The sequence below is a fragment of the Scyliorhinus canicula genome, chromosome 10 (assembly GCF_902713615.1).
Source record: "Scyliorhinus canicula chromosome 10, sScyCan1.1, whole genome shotgun sequence".
NCBI classification, from domain to species: domain Eukaryota; kingdom Metazoa; phylum Chordata; class Chondrichthyes; order Carcharhiniformes; family Scyliorhinidae; genus Scyliorhinus; species Scyliorhinus canicula.
Genome location: NC_052155.1, coordinates 184,352,401 through 184,374,777, shown reverse-complemented (window position 1 = coordinate 184,374,777; position 22,377 = coordinate 184,352,401). Strand labels below are relative to the sequence as shown.

General features: G+C 46.1%; 1 protein-coding gene across 21 annotated transcripts in view; it reads left to right on the top strand.

Moving 5' to 3' along the window:
- Positions 1 to 22,377, top strand: part of znf407 (zinc finger protein 407) — a 501,275-nt gene that overhangs the window by 208,229 nt on the left and 270,669 nt on the right. For all 21 annotated transcript variants that reach the window (XM_038810284.1, XM_038810297.1, XM_038810303.1 and 18 more), the window contains one exon: positions 13,648 to 13,722. In XM_038810284.1, coding sequence (XP_038666212.1) covers positions 13,648 to 13,722 — 75 coding nt within the window. The remainder of the gene's footprint in view (positions 1 to 13,647; positions 13,723 to 22,377) is intronic.

Sequence of the window (22,377 nt, the reverse complement as noted above, 5' to 3'; positions counted from 1 at the left end):
AGTTTTGAATTCTTTCCAGAAAGCAATTATCTCTTTTGGGTTACCAAGCAGTCTGAAACAGCTTTTAAAATGACATGACATCACTGAAGCCATGAGATAAGACAAAACCTTTCTTAAAGGGACACTCCCATGACAGCATAAACAATACATTTATTTCAACAGCATTCTACCATTTTGTGGCACAAGTCACCTTGGGATTTGGTTTCCCTAGACAGAGAGCTGTACACTACCTTGTCTGGTGGGACAATAATCTATGCCGAGTAAGCTATTTCCTGTTCAGCCGCTGATACATCAAGGAATAAGCAGGGGAATATTTCTCCATATTCCTAATCACCTTTCTGTTCTCATCAGGGAAAAGGACAAGACGTAATTAGGACTGTGTTACGTACAGGGCAGTGATACCTAATGGGGTTCAGGTTGCATCATGCGCCCATGAGTGGACCCAGGGGAATTTATTAATCTTTTATGCACTGCATGATGTGGTAATGCTTTTACAGAATTGCAAACTTTTGGATGGCAAACGCCTGGCAAACACCTGTGACTATATTCCTCAGCTCAATTTTCTGTCATATTGTTGACGTGACATGTATTGGAACGATAGATGTTTTTGTTTTACTGGGAACAACAAGTTACCTATATCTATGAAACAACAGTAATCAATGCCATAACCCGCAGTGTTTTAAAACAACGTAAAGCTTATTTTCTGTCTTTCCATTTACTTTTCTTTCTTTTGCCTCTGATACCTTCCTCCGCCTGTTGGGAAGGATTTGTTTCCTTAGCTTACCCAACATTGTTCTCTAATCAGCTGCTGAGTGCTTCGGAAGGCTGGCTAGAATTGACATCACTTTGGTGTTCCTTCAAGTGAGGCCGTGGAACTTGCTATTTCATGGCGGTTGAGGCGAGTAGTATAAATTGAAGAGGAAACTTGATAAATACATCATCGGAACAAGTTCACAAGAATATCAATTCTGAAATGAACAACAATGTACCCTGCATCAGGGCAACGGTTTCTATATAATTTGGCGGAGATAGCAATATCCTCTAAAACCCAGCCTGCTTCCTTTTGGGTCAGGCATTAAACCCTGTATACCCTCCCAGTTAAATGTAAAAGATCCCGCGAGACCACTCGGTTGAAGAAGAGCAGGGGAGTTCTCCTCGGTGTCCTGGTCAATAGTCATCCCTCAACCAACATCACTAAAAGCAGAAATTACTGGGTTATTATCACATAGCTGCTGGTGGGATCTTGCTGTGCCTATTGACTGCTGTACTTAGTACATTACAACAGTGACGTCTCTACTTGGGGACCTCCTGAGGTTGTGACAGGCAAGAAGAAAATTGAGCTAAATCTGGGGCAAATACAGGGTGTTAAAACTAAATCAAATAAAATCGAGTTGCGCTATGAAAATATATTGCTACCTAGATTGTTACCTTGAAAAAAAAACACAGTGAGAGTCCTTTCAGTTGAGCTTTGAAGTCACACTTGTGTTTGAACCAAAGTGTCGTACACACCCCTGCCTGCATTAACGGGGCCGAGGTGGAGATGGTTAGCAGTTTCAAATTCCTAAGTGTGCACATCACCAACAATCTGTCCTGGTCCACCCACGTTGACGCTACGACCAAGAAAGCACAAAAGCACCTATACTTCCTCAGGAAACTAAGGAAATTGGGCATGTCCACATTGATTCTTACCAACTTTTACAGACCCACCATAGAAAGCATCCTATCTTGCTGCATGACATGCCTGGTATGGCAACTGCTCGGCCCAACACCGTAAGAAACTACAGAGAGTCGTGAACACCGTTCAGTCTATCACACAAACCCGGCTCCCATCTATTGACTCTGGCAACACCTCCCGCTGCCTTGGGAAAGCGGGCAGCATAATTAAAGACCACTCCCACCTGCCTTACTCACGCTTCCAAATTCTTCCATCAGGCAAGAGATACAAAAGTCTGAGAACACGCACTAACAGATTGAAAAACAGCTTCTTCCCCGCTGTTACCAGACTCCTGAATGATCCTCTTATGGACTGATCTCTTCGCACATCTTCTCTACTGAGTAGTACTGCACACTGTATGCTTCACCCAATGCCTGTGTCTATGTATTTACATTGTGTATTTTATGTTTCCCTAAGTATTTTCTTTTCATGTACGGAATGATCTGTCTGGACTGTGCGCAGAACAATACTTTTACTGATCCACGGTACAGGTGGCGTTAAACAAACCCAAATGAAGCTTATGCTTATAATTTTGAAGAGATGAAATTTCTGATGAAAAACCGTCGACCTGAATTGTTAATTCAGTTACTCTCGCTCCACTGATGCTACCTGACCGGCTGAGTGTTGATATTTTCGATTCCCAGCATCCATAGCATCTCTGCTTTTGTTTTAACCGAGGTGTGAGTTGTTTAGGATCATTGGCAATAAACGCAGGCTGTACTGATGACCGAATTTTTAAAACGCAGGCCGGAATGTTCTGGCCCCACCGCTGTGGGTTCTCTCGCAGCAGATGCAGCGAGCCATTCAAAATGTCCATCGGCTTCAGCGAGACCGGAAGCACCTGCTGGCGGCAGGGGCCGGAAAATTCTGACCATAGACGTGTCAGGTATGTTGTGAACGATAGAGAAAATCCAAAGACAGAATCAAGGAGTAGGGAAGTTATGCCAAAACTGTATTGAACTTTTATCAGACCACAGTTCGAGTACCGTGTGCAGTTCTTGAGAGGGGACAGAGGAGATTTACAAGGTTTCTACTGGAAATGCGTGGGTAGACATATAACAAAAGGGCTGACAGGCTGAATCTCTTTCCTCTTGAAATAAAGAGCCTGAGGGTTGAGTTAATCATGATCTTTAAAATTATGATAGAGTGGATAGAGAGAAAAGGTTTCCTCCCACTGTCCAAAGATGTGCAGGTTAGGTAGATGCTAAATTGTCCCCTCGTGTTCAAAAGATTAGGTGGTTTTACTGTGTTGCGGGGATAGGGTGGAGGTGTAGGCTTAAGTAGACCGCTCTTTCCAAGGGCCGGTGCAGACTCAATAGGCTGAATTGCCTCCTTCCACACTGTAAATCCTATGATTCTTGTAACTGGAGGCTGTCAGTATAAGATAATCACAAAACAAATCCAACAGGAAATTCAGAATAAACCTCATTACCCAGAGAGTGATGGGTCTATGGAACTCGATTTCACAGGGAGCGGTTGATACGAATAGTAAGGGTGTGTTTAAGGGGAGGCTAGACAAGCGGATGAGGGGGAAAGGAATAGAAGCTCACAATGATGGATTTTGATGAGGGTAGTTGAGATGAGGCTCGGGTGGGACATAAACACCGGCATGCGCTGATTGGGCCGAATGGCGCGCTGTTGTGCTGTATATCCTCTGTAATGAGGATGTAGAAAGCTGTTCATATTTTTGGGGAGAATGAAATTGTCAGATTCACCGTTGACAATTTAGCAAACCTCATCAATTTTGTGATGGCTCTGAGAAATTTACTGCGAAATCTGTTGTCTCTGGAAGCATTTTATGATCCTTAACAGCTGCAGGAAGTCACTCAAAGCAACCTATATGCAAATGATCATCTCACACTACACATTTAAAAAATGAACCACATGAAACAACTTATTCTTTATGTAAATAATGTGTTGCAATTAGATACCTGATTTTTTTTTCCCCTTCGGGGAGTGAAAACTTTTGCATTCATTACCGGATTCCTTCAGTACGATCCAAAACGCAAACCCTAAATTTTAACAGCAGACTCTGCTGGTTGCATTGTAAAAGAACTTAATGTGGCTTTTAAATCAACTGAGCTAAAGAAATTAATGCAAAAAGAAACTTGCATAATTGTTGATGAGTGTTAAATATTAACGTGAAATTGTGAAAGCAGTTGACAAAATTGTTATAAAAGTCTCCCTTAGTGTCTCTTTCAGTTAACAGATTCTGAACATCTATTAATTAATTATCAGTGACTGTTTGATAACATCTGTATAAAGTCACCTCTAGCAGGTGCCTCACAGCTCTGCAGCTGTATGTGTCAGTCAAAGGAAGAGTGTGTTTGAAGTAATAGTTTGCTTACTGCACAAATGACACAAATCAGCAGCATCGACCGTTTATCTTTTATGAAGGAAGCCGCACAATACAGCATTTCATTAGAGTAAATTAAACCTTTTCATAACCGAGTGAAAACACATTGGCGCGATTATAACAAAAGCAATTTGCTTTTATACAGCCTTTAATGTCATAAAATAATAATAATAATCTTTATGGTCACAAGTAGGCTCACATTAAAGTACAAAATGTCCTACTTTGCAGGACTCTTATCAGAAAAGGGGCTGCATTTTCCGAATCGCCACTGGCTGTGTTTCTAAAATAGGGCGGGTGCCCATCCCACCATATTCCCACCCCCACCCCACCATCATTCCCACCCACCCCTGAGCTCACACCCATTACTAATCCCCAATAACACACTGCCTATGCCATAAAACGATTGGTTTGTTGGGAATCACGAGCTCCTTCATCAGGTGAGTGAAGAGGTAGGTTACACAACCAATATAAAGACAAAGCCGATGATACTTTGAATGCGAGTCTTTGCAGGTAATTAAGTCTTGACAGGTCAAGATGATGTGAATTTCACTGCAGCCCGGCCTGAAGAGTGCCGAAAACAATCCCCGAACCACTGCCAATCTCAACGAGGCACGAGGTTCGGGCAACTCCTGAGGAAGGAGCTACCCTCCGAAAGCTAGTGATTCCAAACAAACCTGTTGGACTTTAACCTGGCGTTGTAAGACCTCTTACTGTGCCCCCCCCAGTCCAACGCCGGCATCTCCACATCATAAAATGATTGGTGTGGACAGGAGTGAGTAGCTTGATTTTTAAAGTAAATTCTTCAAAGGGCGGGAAGGGAAGGGGGTCAATCATCGAGGGCTGCCCAATGCAGATCGGAGGCAGCACTCATAAGATACAATGCCCACCTGCTCTCTTAAACCCACCACCCCTCCTTAATCTGCCCAAACCCTTCCTGCCCAAGACTCTGGACTCGCACGTTTCCCGCGGTCCATGGACTTTCTTCTGCCTCCTCATTGCAGTCCCAGCAGCGCCCACTAATGCTCTCTTGGTCTTTCCAGGACTGATGGAGCTGTTGGCCAATAGATTGGCTGCCGTTGAGGGGTGCAAATCCCACACTGCCCTTGTTTACACGGCCCACAGAATTGTATGGCTGCAGGCCGACCTGGCATGGAGTGGGTCAACTGCACGCTGACTTTTCCTCTGGGCGGGGAAGGGTGGCTGGTGAGTAATATTCAACTCAATATCTGATAACTCACCACATAAGGAAGTATGAGGAGAATTGACGAAAAGCTTGGTCAAAGAGGTATGTGTTAAGGAGTGATCTAAATTAGGACAGAGAGTTATGAGGCAAAGAGGTTTAAGGAGGGAAATCCAGATCTTAGGATCTAGGCAACTTTTGTGAGGGCCACGAAGAGTTGAAGGATAAAAAGAAATAACATTTATTTACAATAACATATATATACAACAGCAGCAGCAACTCCTTTGCTGCTCACTCTCCCCTAGACGGTTCCAAACTGGCCAGCTCTATTTATGCAGGGAATCTGCTAATGATTTCTCCGCCCCCCCCCCTCATTGGGGAAACTCATACTCCCAAAGGATTGTGGGATTGCCATTAGTCCCCAGCAAGTGGTAAGCAGGCAGGTTATAACAGCAACCTAAAGGTACAGCGTCCAGGGATGGGAAGATGAAAATTGAAGATGTTCAAGAGGCCTAGATTCTCTGAGTGGATACCTTGGAGGATTGTATTCTATGATGAATGTGAAAAGAGAAGGGATAATGGCCCAGATTTGGTTTAACGAAAGAGGAAGTGCAGAAGTTGCCAAAAAATAATGGTTTCATAATATGGGAAAGATCGGTCAACACAGAAGCAAAATAATATTCTCAAACAAGTCCCCAATATGGCAAATTCACCAGAGGTTGAAGTCTAAAACACACTCCATGATTCTTGGGCAACGTCCAAAGTTTGGTGAAAGATGGCCATATCTACTTCTAAAACCATTCCAAATCTTGCGCTCTATCCTTTTGACGGACTGTATCCCATATCAGCTGCACCTGTCTTTCTATGCTAAATAAGCCCTGGATTTTCCTTCAGTCCTGCTTCCAAACACAGCCCAAATGGTGGGTACACTGCAGGGGAAAGGTGGAGTGATGTTTCTGCAGAAAATTCCTCTCTGGTTTTTCAGATGTCTGCCCCTAAGGAGGTTAGAGTAATGTAAATACTGTCTGGCCTCTTGGTGCTCAGATTCCCTTCAACGCTGCCAGGCACAGTTCAAGTGCTCCCATCAAAAACCTGCTTTTGGGGGCGGCACGGTGGCGCAGTGATTAGCATTGCCACCTCGGCGCTGAGGACCCAGGTTCGAATCCCGGCCACAACCCAAAAATGTGCAGAGTAGGTGGATTGGCCACGCTAAATTACCCCTTAATTGGAAAAAAATCATTTGTACTCTAAATTTTTTTTAAAACCAGGTTTTACTCATTCCTCAACTTTTGGCCTGTCTAAATCCTAAATTACACATTGCTAAGGTCTGTCTTTATTTTTGACATTTTGACCGACTGATTTGTTGTTTGAATAAATAGAGAAGTTTCAGAGTCCAATCAAAATGCTTCCAAGAGTTTTCAATTGTATATCAGCACCGTTGAAAAGCTGGAATGCCCGTGGAGTTGAAACTGGCTGCAAACATTGGTCAATTTGGGATGGGCAACAAATGCTGACCCAGCCAGCGATGCCTACATCCTGTCAATGAATTTTTTAAAAATCCACCTCCGGCATCTTGTCACAATATCTGTGCATCTTCTTGTCAAGAACGTTGGTGATATTACTGGTTACCTACTTCTATTTTGTTTTAAAGGAAGTTCAACTCTTTACCGTTACAACACTTAGCTCTTTGTTTAGGTTTACATCTAAATCTACTTCGGAACAAGCAAATGTTAAAGATCGTTAGAACAAATTGGAGAGTGGTTGGGAAGCTACGTCGCTGGCTTATCTATCAACCTGGATCAAATTGATCCACCTGCGTTTATCATAAGCTGTGCTGAAAGCGATGTATTAGAAGCTTGAGAAAAGTATGAGGGCTTGTTGTCCATTACTTTTAGTAAAAGATGGATACCTATTGGAAATCCATGATTGCAAATGTTGCAATTGCGTGGTCTAACTGTGTTTGAATATCAGCCTTTAATGTCAGAAGGGCCCGAATCACTAATGGGCTAGGTTTGCTGATACTTGGCTAAGCAATCGGTATGTTTGCTTCATAGTGGTAAGAGTTGACTTGTCTTAATGACGGCTGAATTGTTGGTGGGGAAAGAACCCTTTTGGGATAGTGCATTAATGGGGCAGGTGTTACCGAATAGCACTCTGGGCTGATACAATCCACTCTCAACCACCGTCTGACTGAAGTAGAAGAGAGTGGGAATGGTGTGGTGGTGTGGCGGAGGAAAAGATTATTGTTTAGGAGCTGCACATATAAAAAGATTGATGTTGTAACTTTTGGAACAAATTCATAGTACTAATTTACAGGATAATTCCAGTTTGCATTTATATTGCGCCTTTTACTAAAATAGCCACGAACATTTGTATAGCACCTGTTATGGTGACCACGAAAGGGCATGGGGGATCACCAGTAGATCTTCCCATGAACTTTGTGGAATATGAATAACCCTATTGAGTGGCTGGAGGCGCGCCCACGAGGATATGCATGACGGGATTTTAAAACCCGCAGTTTAGGCCCAGGCCGGCATCTCCGTCGTCCCTGAGCTGGGACGCAAGTGTTGTACCTCACGGCAGCGGCTCTTTCTGTTACTTTAATAAAGGGAGTTATTGTTAGCAGACTGGCCTTGACAAAGTTATTACATCATCTTTGATTAATGAAACGTTTCAAAGTGCATTGTAGGTGCACTCTGTGGTGCATTTGTACGGTCAATTGTAGTACAGATGTTTTATTTACAATTATAATGTTAATTGTAATCCATTTTTAAAAATAGCATCAAAAGCAACAGTAAAATTTCCTTTGTATTCACATTGCTGGATTAAGTTAAATAGATCAATATATATTGTGTATTGTCATGTGAGAGTACCTTTAAGAAATGGATGTTTATAAATGGGTGTGTATATAAGTATCTGTAGTGAGAGTACCTTTAAGAAATGGGTGTTTATTACAGCAGTGATGTCAGAGAGTGGGTGAACTGGGCTGTCTGTCAGCTTTTTACTTTTGTTTTAGGCTGTTTGCTGCAGGGTGTGTTTTAGTTTCGTTTTCAGAGCTGGATAGCTCCAGTCACAGCCAGAAGGTGTATTCGAGTCTCTCTCTCTAATCTAAAGACTGTAAATCGATCCTGGTGATCTAAAACTGATAACAGTAGTGACTTTAACCTGATGTGCTTCTGGTAAAACATTATGGATGTTAAAAGAAAAGCTGAAAGGATTCCTTAGTGTTGTATTCTTTGGGGGTTGTATTTGAATTAATGGTTGCTAAGATGTTCACTGTATGTTTTAAAAAGGTTAACTTGAGTTCATAGAATACACATTGTTTTGCTTTAAAACATACTTTACCATTTCTGCTGTACCACACCTGTAGAGTGGGCTGTGTGCTCCCCATACCACAATCTATTAAAAGTTGTGGTCGGGTGAACTCCATGATACACTTTGGGGTTCTCTAAACCCTGGCCCATAACAATATCTTTAGTCATGTTGCTGGCTGTGTGGTTAGTCAGTTTGCTGCTGCCATTGAAATATATACGGCTAGGAATATGGCCCAATGGGAGAGGAAAACTAATGATCAGCGCTGTTGAGTAGGAGAATACAGACATGCTCATTCTCCCATCCTGCTCTATGGGCTGCTTCAAGCTTTGATGCTAATTGGAAGTTGCAGGTTTCCTGGGAAAATTTTCAGATTAGTACGTTTTAAGTGGTAACTCGTGACGCACCCCCCCCCCCCCCCTCTCCCAGCACATGGATGCGGCAGACGTCAGTGAGGGCAACCAGCCTGCCATCCGTGAAGCTGAGGAATAAGCCTGTGCAGATTGAGCAATTGGAATGTCCTTCGAAATAAAATGGCCAATAAAAATCCATGTAAAAAGTAGAATGCCTGCCTTAATGCCTCACGGTAAGATTCTAATCTGCTATGATGCACATGTACAGAAGGTTGTCAATTTTTTTAGTCACTTTGACTTCTTTGCTCTGAATATGAAACAATTCCATGGTGGTAGGTGCATTATTTAGCAAGCGACCATCAACACCCATTAATAACTAATTTGGCTAATTAGAAAACTGGTTGTGAAAATTTGTCAGCCAAAATAATAGCTACTTTGGTTTGCTGACAATGAGCCAGGCAGTTATCAGATCTACAAATTTTTGTTTGTGACAGTCATTTCTTTATAGGCTCTCTGTGTTCATGCATACTTCATGATTTGTTTCAAAATCCGAGACTTGTAGACATGTTAAATGTTGTGTCAACTTGCAACTTGACTGCGAGTTATTGATTTCGAGCAAGCATGTTAGTTTACAGATTTTGACAACTTCTGCCATTTTTGTTCCCTCTGTTTGAACGCCACTAAAACCACATGTTGTATTGATTTTTTTGGTATTGTATTCATGTCAATCTAATGGCTGCAGCAAAAGTTACTGACTGAAGTGAGATCTCTCTGGAGTGACAGCGTTACAAAATGTGGTGGCCCGGAAGTTACCGTGGCAATGTCGGAGAAACTGTCAGCATTTGCCGCCATTTCTCCACTCAAACTGATTGCAACTTTGGGGTTCTGCACATCTGCAGACTAACAGGGAAATCCAGCAGTTGCTGTCAGTGAATCTGTGCCCCTCCACAGGGTCCACTTTACAGGTTCCCACAGACTGCAGGGTCTCTTGCAAGCGTGATTTACACTCTTAAAAACCCTGGAAACATTCCGCCATGTTGAATGAGGTATAATTGGGTTTATAGCCGGGAGAGCAGCTGGACCAGGAGAGGCACCTCAGAGCCTTGGATGAGGAGGATGCTGAGGAGGGTGGCGAGGGGAAATACGCGGAGAAGGAGGAGGAAGAACCGTGGGTGATGGCCAGGGTCTGCATGGGGTAAAGGGCTAGGGACGCCCTCACAGACTCTTGGTTTGGGGACGAACAGGACTATGGAGTGAAGACCTCCCCACCATTGAGTCTGACATCAACTCACAGGAGGTCATTGTGATGGTTTCTACATTCATGGGCAGGGTGCTGCATGCTGCCGGAGAATGATCATGACTTGCATTGAGGACAGAGCCGTGCTCCTCTTATCCTTTGCGATATGTCTGACTCCTGTCTGACAGAGAGCTAAACGCGTGCTGCCAATGAACGGTCTTTTCATGGGCGTCAGAGACGCTGGATGACAGTTCTCAGCTACTACTGCTCTGTCTGAGGTCGGGGGTCCTGGTGTCTTTTCCCACACTTACGTCTGAGGTGGGCAGCCTCTCAACATTCTGTCAGCCCTTGCCATCCTCATCACTAGAGGAGAGCGGCAGACATGAGAGACACGGGGCTGAATTCTCGGATTTTGAGAATAAGTGCTGACGCAACTGAAACAAACGGCGCAAAGCGGCCACCGATCCTCCGCCTGGTGGTGGGGGGGGGGGCTAGCAGACACGCAGCGTTGAGCACCCAGCTCTAGCTGCTGATATGGCTGGAGAATTGCCAGGTCCATGGCCGCGAATGCGCACTACAGCGGCCGCGCTGTGCAACATGACGCCAGCTGTGCGCGGACCCGGCCTGCCAAATAGTGACGCCCTGTGGCCAGGCTCACCACTCCCAGACCACCCCCCACCAATGCCCCCAGCCCCGCCAAAGCCCCCTCTGGCTTGGATTGGATTGAATTTGTTTGTTGTCACACAGTGAAAGGTATTTTTCCGCGAGCAGCTCAACAGATTATTAACTCTCTGCCCTCTGCCCGCGGATCGACCCCCCCCCCCCCCCCCCCCCCCCCCCCCACCCCCAGACTGTGGCGCCGCTGGACTCAGTCCGCAGCCGTTACACCGACTTCTCGAAAATAAATACCACACACGACCGACACCATCGGAAACTCGGCCCATCAGTGGCAGAGCATCGGACGAGGGCCTCAGGTAATGCCCTATTTTGGAGGGCATTGCGAAAGCGGCGCCGCCCCGTTTTTGGCACCAACGTGGATTCACCGGCCGATTGCCAAACGCGATTTTGGCGTTGGAGACCGGAGAATACCGCCCATGAGCTTTGATGCTGGATGGCGTTCTGGTGGGGGAGGCCAGTGCCAGTAGTGGCACGTCTTTACTATGCCTTCAGTATGGGAGAAGATGAGACATAGCTCTCCTCATGGATGAAACGTTGAGTGTGCACAGAGCGTGGCTCCATGTATTGACAGCATGGAGGATCTGTGTGGGTGAACAAAGTGATGTTTAACACAAGAGTGATGTTATAATGGTAACTTACCTCTACTATTGCCCAGGCCTTCCACATCCTGCTGCCTGAGATGATGTTGGTGGGTGTCCCCTGAGGGGCCTGGACCTTGATGGTCCGGGCCTACTTTTGGGCTGCACGAGTGCTGCAGTACTGGCCTCCTTGGTGGGCGAGACTAGAGGTGTGTCGCTCACAGGGTGGGGAGGTGTCAGAGTGGCTGGTTATCCCCAGGGTTTGCTGGGTGGAAGGCCCCGGGCTACGCTCCTGCCAATCCTTTTCCCTTTGGTTGCCCTGAGGCCCTTTAGCTCCTCCATGGATAGAGGGGCAACTGGAGTGAGATCCAGATCCCGCCCCCACCCTCTGGCATTGACACTCATGGATTCCACCAGTGCCTGCACCAAGCAGTTGAAGCCCTGCACTATGGACATCATGCCCTCAGCCATGGCGGTCATGAGCTGAACCATGAGGTGGACATTCCCCCACCATGGAGTGCCTGTCCTGTGCCAAGGTCTCCACTGTGGATGCCACCCTTGCAGTGTTGGCCTTGATGCATTGGAGTGATGGCACCATCTCCTCGGACAAAAGGTGATGGGACTCCTCCAGTTGGCCTTGTAGTCCGAGGAGGGATGCTGTCGTCTCTTCCTGATTCTCGTGACGCTGCCTTAGTAGCTCCAGCCCTGGGGCGACTGGACCCAGCGACACATTACCGGCCAGGGGCTCAGCTGAGGCCTGTGCTCCTGCATCCCTCTGTGCTGGTCCCCTGGGAAATCCCTGTCTCTGCCTGGTGTGTATCTTCAGCTGTGAGGTGCTCGCCAGCGAGTGACCCAGAAACGATCTACTAGTTAATCCCACCAAGGTGTGCGTATCTGTGCTGGTGGAGGGTGTGGGTGACAGTTGTAACACCCACTCGATGCTTGTCTCTGAGATATCTCCCTCAGAGCTGCTCGGATCTGTGGTCTCCAGAGGGCCTGAGGATGGTCCGGGTGGTCAATTGATTGACCTGCAAGTGAAGCGAGATGGCACCATGGCTTCATGTCTTAATGGTTCTCACTTTTGTCTCCTGGCCATACTTTGCCCTCTGCTCAGTTGTGGTCTCATTCATCGCCCGACAACTCAAGGGCTCTCTCCTCAGAAGGCGTTAGGCATCTCAGCTCAAGCATGATTCCAGCAGGCTGTACCTGTTCACACCGGTTGTGTTGGCCTTGTTTTGCTGTGAGACAGATGGGAGTATAAAAGGGAGTCCTGTCAGATCAGATGGTGATGAAACCTGGCACGCCTGGGAAGTGAGTGGGAGCGGGGATGTGAGGAGTAGATAATCTACTGGGCGGAACATGGGGATCAGAGGTGTGGGGGGCGGAGCTATTGGAAGTGCTGGGACGAGATTCGCATGTAAAATTAAAGCGCGTAGAATTTGGGGTAGTGTATTGAGGTGGATAGAAAATTGGTTGGCAGACAGGAAACAAAGAGTAGGCATAAACTGGTCTTTTTCCAAATGGCAGAGACTACTGAGGTACCGCAGGGATTGTTGCTGGGACCCCAGCTATTCATACATATTAGTGATTTAGATGACGGGACTAATTGTAATATCTCCAAATTTGCCGATGACACAAAGCTGGATGGGAGGGTGAGCTGTGAGGACGCTGTAAAGATCTTGCCATCGCCATGATTCTCTCCAGAACCGACATTTTGTAAAAGTATGAAAATGAAAATCGCTTATTGTCACAAGTAGGCTTCAAATGAAGTTACTGTGAAAAGCCCCTAGTCGCCACATTCGGGCACCTGTTTGGGGAGGCTGGTACGGGAATTGAACCCGCGCTGCTGGCCTTGTTCGGCTTTGCAAGCCAGCTGTTTAGCCCACTATGCTCAACCAACTCCTGAATATAGTAAGATTCTGGCCAGTATATCAGTAATTTACATTAATTAAAACAGATCCATATGGAGGAACATTAAGTGAGCAGCTAGTGAGAGCTGAGTTTGGTCGCAGACTGAAGAGGCTTATCTGTATTCATGCCAGTCATAACCAGTGGTTTTGAATCGAAACCAGGAGTATTGAGCCTTTCGTGACGTTGGAGTTTGTAAGCCCCAATTCTATCTTTACAGTAGTTTCCACTATTGGACTATTCGCTTTCATCTCCTTCACTGTAGCACAAGGCATGTGGCACAAACTAAAGTAGAAATGAACAAAACACCTGTTTTTGGTTTGTTTTCCAGATGGGCCTTTGTTATGAAGAAACATCTGAGCACCCATTTATTGGGCAAACATGGCATTGGGACACCGAAAGAAAGGTAGGAGAACTGGCTAATAGTACTCAGCCATTTAATTTTCTTTGTATTGCGTCACTTCGGATCTGTATCCAAATCTAGTTCACAAATGTCCAATGCATATGTATTTTTTTTTAATAGTTCTGTTTTCACCCCCCCCCCCACCCCCCACCCCACCCCCCCCGCCAGTATGTATCTCCATTGACTTCAATTAAACTTTTATGATTTATTGAAATATCTGAGACTTGTTAAACGCTGTGCCAACTTGCAACTTGACCTCATCGAAGATTAAATTTGGACAGGATGTAGCCAGTGTTGCACGCAACTTTGACATTTCAGGACGAACAAGTTAGATTAAAATTGTCCCCGACAGATCTTCCTCAGGAATGTTCAGTCCAGCTTTCGAGCTCCAATGGTTCAAAGCTGAATGTAGCAAACTGGCCTTCATGGCTACGATAACTGGTAATTTACATAAAAGTCCGTTAAGCCCCAATATGTATCAATTTAACTATCTGATAGTTGTGGCTGCCACATGTTTGTTTCGTTCGAGTAGGTTCAAATGCAGTCAGGTAGTTCTTTGCCTTTTCAACTAAAAGTCCAGCCACCCTGTATGTTCTAATCTATAGTATGTATGTTAGGGTACAAACAGTTTTTCATGGAGAACATATTTGCCATTAAGGAACAACTTATTCAATTGAATTTACCTGATAAAGCAGCAGTCGCTCATAATTTACCAGCCAAAATGTGATTTCCTGCAGAATTTTCGAAGCAAAAATGGTTCTTGCAGCCTATTGCCATATTAAAGAAATTACTTCTTCTCAATCTTTCTCGATGAACTTACACTGCTTCGGAATAAATTTACTTTTTCCCAACAAGGTTCAATAGAAAAAAAAGTGCAAGGACGGTATTTTATTTATGTGGTGAACGTATTGTATTAACCATTCATCATGCATTACTCTGTATCACAATGTTGTCCTTGTGGGCTCCACCTATGGACCATTGTACGATATTACATAGGATGTATCAGGTTGGTGTCCTTGTGGGCTCCGCCCCTGGCCCCGCCCCTTGAGGGGAGGTATAAAGAGCAGCAGCCCTGTAGGCGGTTCTCTCTAGCAGATCAGTCGCAGGCAGGCTTTGTTCTAGACGATTAAAGCCACAGTTTACATCTACTCTCTGTTTCGCGTGAATTGTTGGTCGCATCAATTTACAGCCGAAGAAACCAACATGTGAGAGTTTTCAAGTGTTTACTTATTCTTAGCGGCATGTTTTTCACACACGTGGTTTGAATACAATAGTTTTGGTGCATATTCTTCTGGAACAATGAAAGATAAAGAAATTTGACATGTTTATGCAGTCTATTATGGGTATCAAAAACACATGTGTAGAGAACTTTTTAAGAAACAGGTTAACGTGTTTAACTATAACATTATGGTGTCTCTCACGAACTGCAAGGTAAGAGTGTGCTTTGGATAGGTTTTGGCAGTGTCAAGGCAGGAGTGTAAACAGTATGTGGTTCTTTTCAATCAAATTGAACAATATTTATTTCTGTCCTGCCACCCAAGGACTGCCCATCTCATGTGAAGCATGTTTCCACCAGCAGAGAGCGGCTGGACCTATATTCTAATTTAGTTTGTTTTCATCTGCAACTGTGAGAGGGTTGACTAAGCCATGGTTCCTAAACTGTTTTGCATGAAGGACCCCATTCCTAATGAATTAGTAATCACAAATTTCCCAACTAGATTATAATACCACGTAATATTCAGTACTCCAAACAATAACAGGCCTGCCTTGAGGAAGGTGGACCCCGGAGCGAACTTTAATTCTGGTGCCCTTTCTCGGAATTTAAGCATGCGGTGTTTAAATAATTAAAACCTCGCCTCTCTTGAACCAGGCTGAACTCACCTGGCGGCCATTTCCAACCTTTGTATTTGCGGGTATTCCTGGTGTTTTATGTGCTCCCCACCTGCGCCGTACCGCAATCCGTTCCCAGCCTCACAGCTCATACCCAGTTCACCTTCAGCTCCGGCCCATTTGTTTACTGTTGACCACAGCACCCTGAACAATTGCCCCACCCCTTTAAGGCTGGCCCTGCTCAATAACCACTTCTCCATTGTGTCGATACTTCCTGGAAAGTATCTAAGGAGTCCCAGGAGTCCGTGGGCTCCCAGTTTGAAAACCACTACTCTCAGCTTCCTTTATCCTGTGCCCCCATTGATAAGGTAGAGACATGCACTGACCATGTAAAACTAGTCACCCAGGGGTCTTAGTGATATTGACATTGAATTAAACCAATTTTCTTTGACCTCCATAGGCAGAACCTGCATTTGCAGTGGCGAATCAGATTTTGGATTTGGAGCTGCTGAAGTGCAATATTTCTGGGTCAACTTCTAAATCAAGGTCTTCCATCCTCAATGGATGGGATCCTGTTCAATTCAAAATTAAGATTGTTTAGATTTATTATGTCAAATAGGAGACGTTTCTGCTATTGCCCATGGCTAGGTTCATTCGCAAAGCGACAAGTGTGCGACATTATAATGTAGAATATCTTCTTGTATCTAAAGCTCATTTCGGTTTGAGCTGTCATCTGATGTTTCCATGAACCACTTGTGTCAGCTTGATGGGTTCTCATTTTTTTAAAAATGTGACTGAGGTTCAGACTGTATTTACTGTCCATTCCTACTTGCCTTCTGAAGGTTTAAGTGGGCCTTCTTGAATCACTGCAGATCTTGTGATAATGATATTCGGGAAGGAATTACTCGATTTTGAACCAGCAACAATGAAGGGGCAGTGGAAATTGGCAGCTCAGGAAAGTGTGTGGAGAAGGGCAGCATGTGGCACAGTGGATAGCACTGGGACTGCGGCACTGAGGACCTGGGTTCGAATCCGGGCCCTGGGTCACTGTCCGTGCGGAGTTTGCAAATTCTCCCCGTGTCTGTGTGGGTTCTCTTCCAAAATTTGGGGGACTCTAAATTTAAAAAAAAAAAGGAAAGTGAGTGGAGGTGATGAATAGCAGGCAATGCTGTTGGTTCTGCTATGATTGCCTTTTCAGTGGGAGAGGTAGCAGTTCTGGACAGGTGGGCAAAGCCAAATTGGTGAGTTGCAGTATTGCATGCTGTAGGTAGCATGTGCTGCAGTGTATACTGTATAAACCCGTGTAAAAGTCAAATTATTGGGAGCAGTTGTTTTAGGCCAATGGTCATGAGGCAGAATTCTCTCAAGCTGCCTGCAGTGGGGGTTTGGTGGTGGGTGCGATGAATCTGGCAGGAAAGAAAAAAAAGTTGGAAACCCGCTGGAGTAAAATTCCGTTACAATTCTCCCAATGGCGGGTCTCTCTTCCCACTGGCAAGTGGCGCAAACGCCATTTGCATTCATTACATCTTATTAAAGCTCATTAAAATAGCTGTCCATTGGCATCCCATCAGCACTTTCAATCTAGCGTCACACTAGTTCAACTACACTACATTAGTCACACTACATTAGTGTCAAACCCGATTACTAACGAGCGGCTTGCACAAGGCGGCCCTCTGTTTGCCAGAGACTTGGGGGTGAGAGCCATAGTACTCCGCTGTTCCTGCTGCAGTCTCCACAGCATTCCGCCAGGACAGACGGGCTCCTGTCTCCGTCTCCATGCTGAGCTGGTTGTCATGGAGAGCACCGCTGAGCTGCTGGCCACATGGGCCCTCCTGTGTCACCGAGACAGATCAGTACTGGGGTTGGGGGCGTACAGGGGTCTTCTCAGCCCCTGGAGCCACACAGCCGTGTTTATCTGGACAGCACTGTGCTGGGGGACATGTGCAGCCACCGCAACAAATTTCCGAAGTTCGACCGTGGAGTGTGAGGTGAGGCCGGGGAATAGCGGGGGAGGGGGGGGGGGTCCTAGTGAAGGCAAGGGGAGGCAATGTGGAAGGAGGGCTGTGCAAGAGTGTGTGGGGGGGAAGAGCGAGGGCTCATGATGGCATATAGAGGAAGGAGGTGGATGAGCATGATGAACAATGGAAGGCCAAGGGAAGACCGAGGGGAGGGTAGCTGGACCCTGACAAGGCTGCATGAAGAGCTCACAAACAAGGTGGCTTGAAGGGACATCATATTGTTTACTGGAAGGGGATGCAGGAAGACTCCAAATGTGGTGGGCAGAGGCCCAAGCGGGGAATGGGTGCCTCGCAGTCGATGGACTGGGGGAGGGTGATTGAAACAAGGAATAGACTTCCTCGTCAGGCTGCTGGCCTTTATTCTCAGGGCTGCTGACATCCTGCACGGTCTGGTGAGGCCATGCCGACTGGAGAGAATGAAATGAGTTTGCTGGACTGGTATTTAAATATGGCGGCAGGACCTTCAACCCTGCAAGCGGAGGACGGACGGATGACCCAGCGTCAGCCGAGTCAGAGGGGAACTGCCTTGTGCATCATTAATGAGATTGCAAGAGCAGAACCTGGCATGGGATCCTGCTATTTTGATTGGTGGGACAGGTGCCACCAGATCTGCTCACCACAGCACTTTGTCACAAAATGGGAGGATTCCATCCATGGAGCCCACTCTAATAAAGACCGCAATGAACCACAGCAATACAAATAAACCATAGTCATTACTGGTAAGTAATTAATAATCACAAAATGGTTTGTTATTAATGATATGAATACTTAAATAATTGGAATAAATAAAAACAAAACTTGAACCTAGAAATCTGTTTCTTTTTAATCCGGTATTTATTTTCATTAGTATTTACACATTTACAATGAAATTGAATCTTAACATCTCCAGGATTATATTTTGCTTCTGAATTTTTTGGGCTTTGATCCCGGAGAAACTAGCATTGACCTTTACACAAGGTATTTGAAAGATTACATTTTTATGAGCCAAAGATCGTGGCTTGGTTTTTACATGAGTAAATACGTTTAATGGCAGGGGAGCCAATCAAGTGCAACACTTATTCCTGGAAGGTTGAACTCCACACACATTGGTGTTGTGACTGCAGTAAAGCAGGTGAGTGGTGAGCATTCCATCACACTTAGAGCGGAGATAATTGGCCTCCGACATTTTCCTTGGAGCTTGGTATGCCCCTCGCCCACTGGATCTAGTGGATACTCAGTTTTTAGCTGGTAGAGCTGTTCTGAATCTATTCCACTCAGTACAGGGATAATGAAAACAACACAATAGATCATGGGGCTGGATTCTCCGATTTGCAGACTAAATGCTGACGCCGGCGTAGGAACAGTGCCGTTTTATGCCAGAAAAAACAGCACAAAAGTTGCACCGCTCTTCCGCCCGGTGGGGGGCTAGCAGGCACGCAGCGTAAAGCCCCCTGCGGATACGTCCAGAAGATTTCCGGGTCTGTGGCCGTGCACGGTGGCGGTCTGTATCGGCCGCGCCGTGCAACATGGCGCTGGCCGCGTGCGGACCCGGCCTGCTCCATACTGTGCCCCAGTAACCCACCTCGCCACCCCCAGACCACCTCCCACCAGCGCCCCTGCTAAAACCCCTCCTGCCTGTGGAACGGCTCCCCCTGACTGTGGCGGCGCTGGACTCAGTCCTTAGCCGCCACGCCGGGTTCATGAAAAAAGATAGCATGAGTGGCCCACACTGTGGGAACTTGGCCCATCGGGGGCGGAGCGCACGGGGAGGGCCTCAGGTGATGTCCGAGGCCGTCCATACGACATGCAGCATACTCTTGGAGTACGCCATTTTCGAGGGGGCTGGGCATCGCAAAAGTACCCCCCCCCCCCCCGATTTCGGCACAAACGGGGATTCTCTGGCTGATCGGCGAACCCAATTTTGCTGTTGGCAGCCGGAGAATCCCACCCCATATCTCGCACGTGAAGGTGGACTTAGTCTCCACAACGTTTGTGTTCTTGTCACTCCCACTAGTGCTATCATGGATGCATGTATCTGTGACAAGTAGAATGGCTAGGATGACGTCAGGAAGATTATTTCTTTGATAAGCAGAATACTGCAGATGCTGGAATCAGAAACAAGAACAGAGGATGGTGGACAAACTCAGGTCTGGCAGCATCTGTAAGAAGAGAAAGCTGAGTTAACATTTCGAGCCCTTTTGATGCTTCGTCAGAATGGGTTATTTCTTTGTGTCAGATCTCTTGCCGTAGGTCCAGCCTGTTGACTCTGACCGTCAGGATTCAACCAGGATTCAACAGGCATTGGTGACACTCCCAAGCTACATATTGGTGTTGGACATAGTACTGTCGATGGAGGCTTTCATTCTGTCGCCCTGCTACCCACAGTGCTCCCTCCAAGAGTGGTGTTTAACGTGGAGAAGCATTGATTCAAACAAACATACAAACATTCATATATTCATCGGCTGAGGGAGGCTGATGGGTGTCAATCAACAAGAGAAGCAGAATATACTCAGGCATAGAGTTCTCTGGGGCTTTAGCTGATGGGCATGATTCTGTCATGCCAGGCTTTACTAGCTAATGGAACAGCACTCCCAGCTTTGGCAATGGTTACAGATGTCAGGACTTTGTTGCGTTTTCTGGGCTGAAGATAGAGAAATACAGCACAGAACAGGCCCTTCGGCCCACGATGTTGCGCCGAACTTTTGTCCTAGGTTAATCATAGAATTTTGGACAATTTGTCATGGCCAATCCACCCAACCCGCACATCTTTGGACTGTGGGAGGAAACCGGAGCACCCGGAGGAAACCCACGCAGTCACGGGGAGGACGTGCAGACTCCACACAGACAGTGACCCAAGTCGAAATCGAACCTGGGACCCTGGAGCTGTGAAGCAATTGTGCTATCCACAATGCTACCGTGCTGCCCTTAAGAAGTTAACCTACACTCCCTTATTCTACCCTAATCCAAGTACCTATCCAATAGCCGTTTGAAGGTCCATAAATTTTCCGACTCAACTACTACCACAGGCAGTGCATTCCATGCCCCCACTACTCTCTGGGTAAAGAACCTACCTCTGACATCCCCTCTATATCTTCCACCATTTATCTTAAATTTATGTCCCCTTGTAATGGTGTGTTCCACCCGGGGAAAAAGTCTCTGACTATCTACTCTATCTATTCCCCTGATCATCTTATAAACCTCTATCAAGTCGCCCCTCATCCTTCTCCGTTCCAATGAGAAAAGGCCCAGCACCCTCAATCTTTCCTCGTATGACCTACTCTCCATTCCAGGCAACATCCTGGTAAATCTCCTCTGCACCTTTTCCAAAGCTTCCACATCCTTCCTAAAATGAGGTGACCAGAACTGCACACAGTACTCCAAATGTGGCCTGACCAAGGTTTTGTACAGCTGCATCATCACCTCACGGCTCTTAAATTCAATCCCTCTGCTAATGAACGCTAGCACACCATAGGCCTTCTTCACAGCTCTATCCACTTGAGTGGCAACTTTCAAAGAACAATGAACATAGACCCCAAGATCTCTCTGCTCCTCCACATTGCCAAGAACCCTACCATTAACCCTGTATTCCGCATTCAGATTTGTCCTTCCAAAATGGACAACCTCACACTTGTCAGGGTTAAACTCCATCTGCCACTTCTCAGCCCAGCTCTGCATTCTATCTATGTCTCTTTGAAGCCGACAACAGCCCTCCTCACTATCCACAACTCCACCAATCTTCGTATCATCTGCAAATTTACTGACCCACCCTTCAACTCCCTCATCCAAGTCGTTAATGAAAATCACAAACAGCAGAGGACCCAGAACTGATCCCTGCGGTACGCCACTGATAACTGGGCTCCAGGCTGAATATTTGCCATCCACCACAACTCTCTGTCTTCTATCGGTTAGCCAGTTTGTTATCCAACTGGCCAAATTTCCCACTATCCCATGCCTCCTTACTTTCTGCATAAGCCTACCATGGGGAACCTTATCAAATGCCTTACTAAAATCCATGTACACTACATCCACTGCTTTACCTTCATCCACATGCTTGGTCACCTCCTCAAAGAATTCAATAAGACTTGTAAGGCAAGACCTACCCCTCACAAATCCGTGCTGACTATCCCTAATCAAGCAATGCCTTTCCAGATGCTCAGAAATCCTATCCCTCAGTACCCTTTCCATTACTTTGCCTACCACCGAAGTAAGACTAACTGGCCTGTAATTCCCAGGGTTATCCCTATTCCCTTTTTTGAACAGGGGCACGACATTCGCCACTCTCCAATCCTCTGGTACCACCCCTGTTGACAGCGAGGACGAAAAGATCATTGCCAACGGCTCTGCAATTTCATTTCTTGCTTCCCATAGAATCCTTGGATATATCCCGTCAGGCCCGGGGGACTTGTCTATCCTCAAGTTTTTCAAAACGCGCAACACATCTTCCTTCCTGACAAGTATCTCCTCAAGCTTATCAGTCTGCTTCACGCTGTCCTCTCCAACAATATGGCCCCTCTCATTTGTAAATACTGAAGAAAAATACTTGTTCAAGACCTCTCCTATCTCTTCAGACTCAATACACAATCTCCCGCTACTGTCCTTGATCGGACCTACCCTCGCTCTAGTCATTAAATAAATGACTGCATGAATAAAATAGAACAGTACAGCACAGAACAGGCCCCTCAGCCCTCGATGTTGTGCCGAGCAATGATCACCCTACTTAAACCCACGTAACCCGTATACCCGTAACCCAACAATCCCCCCATTAACCTTACACTACGGGCAATTTAGCATGGCCAATCCACCTAACCCGCACATCTTTGGACTGTGGGAG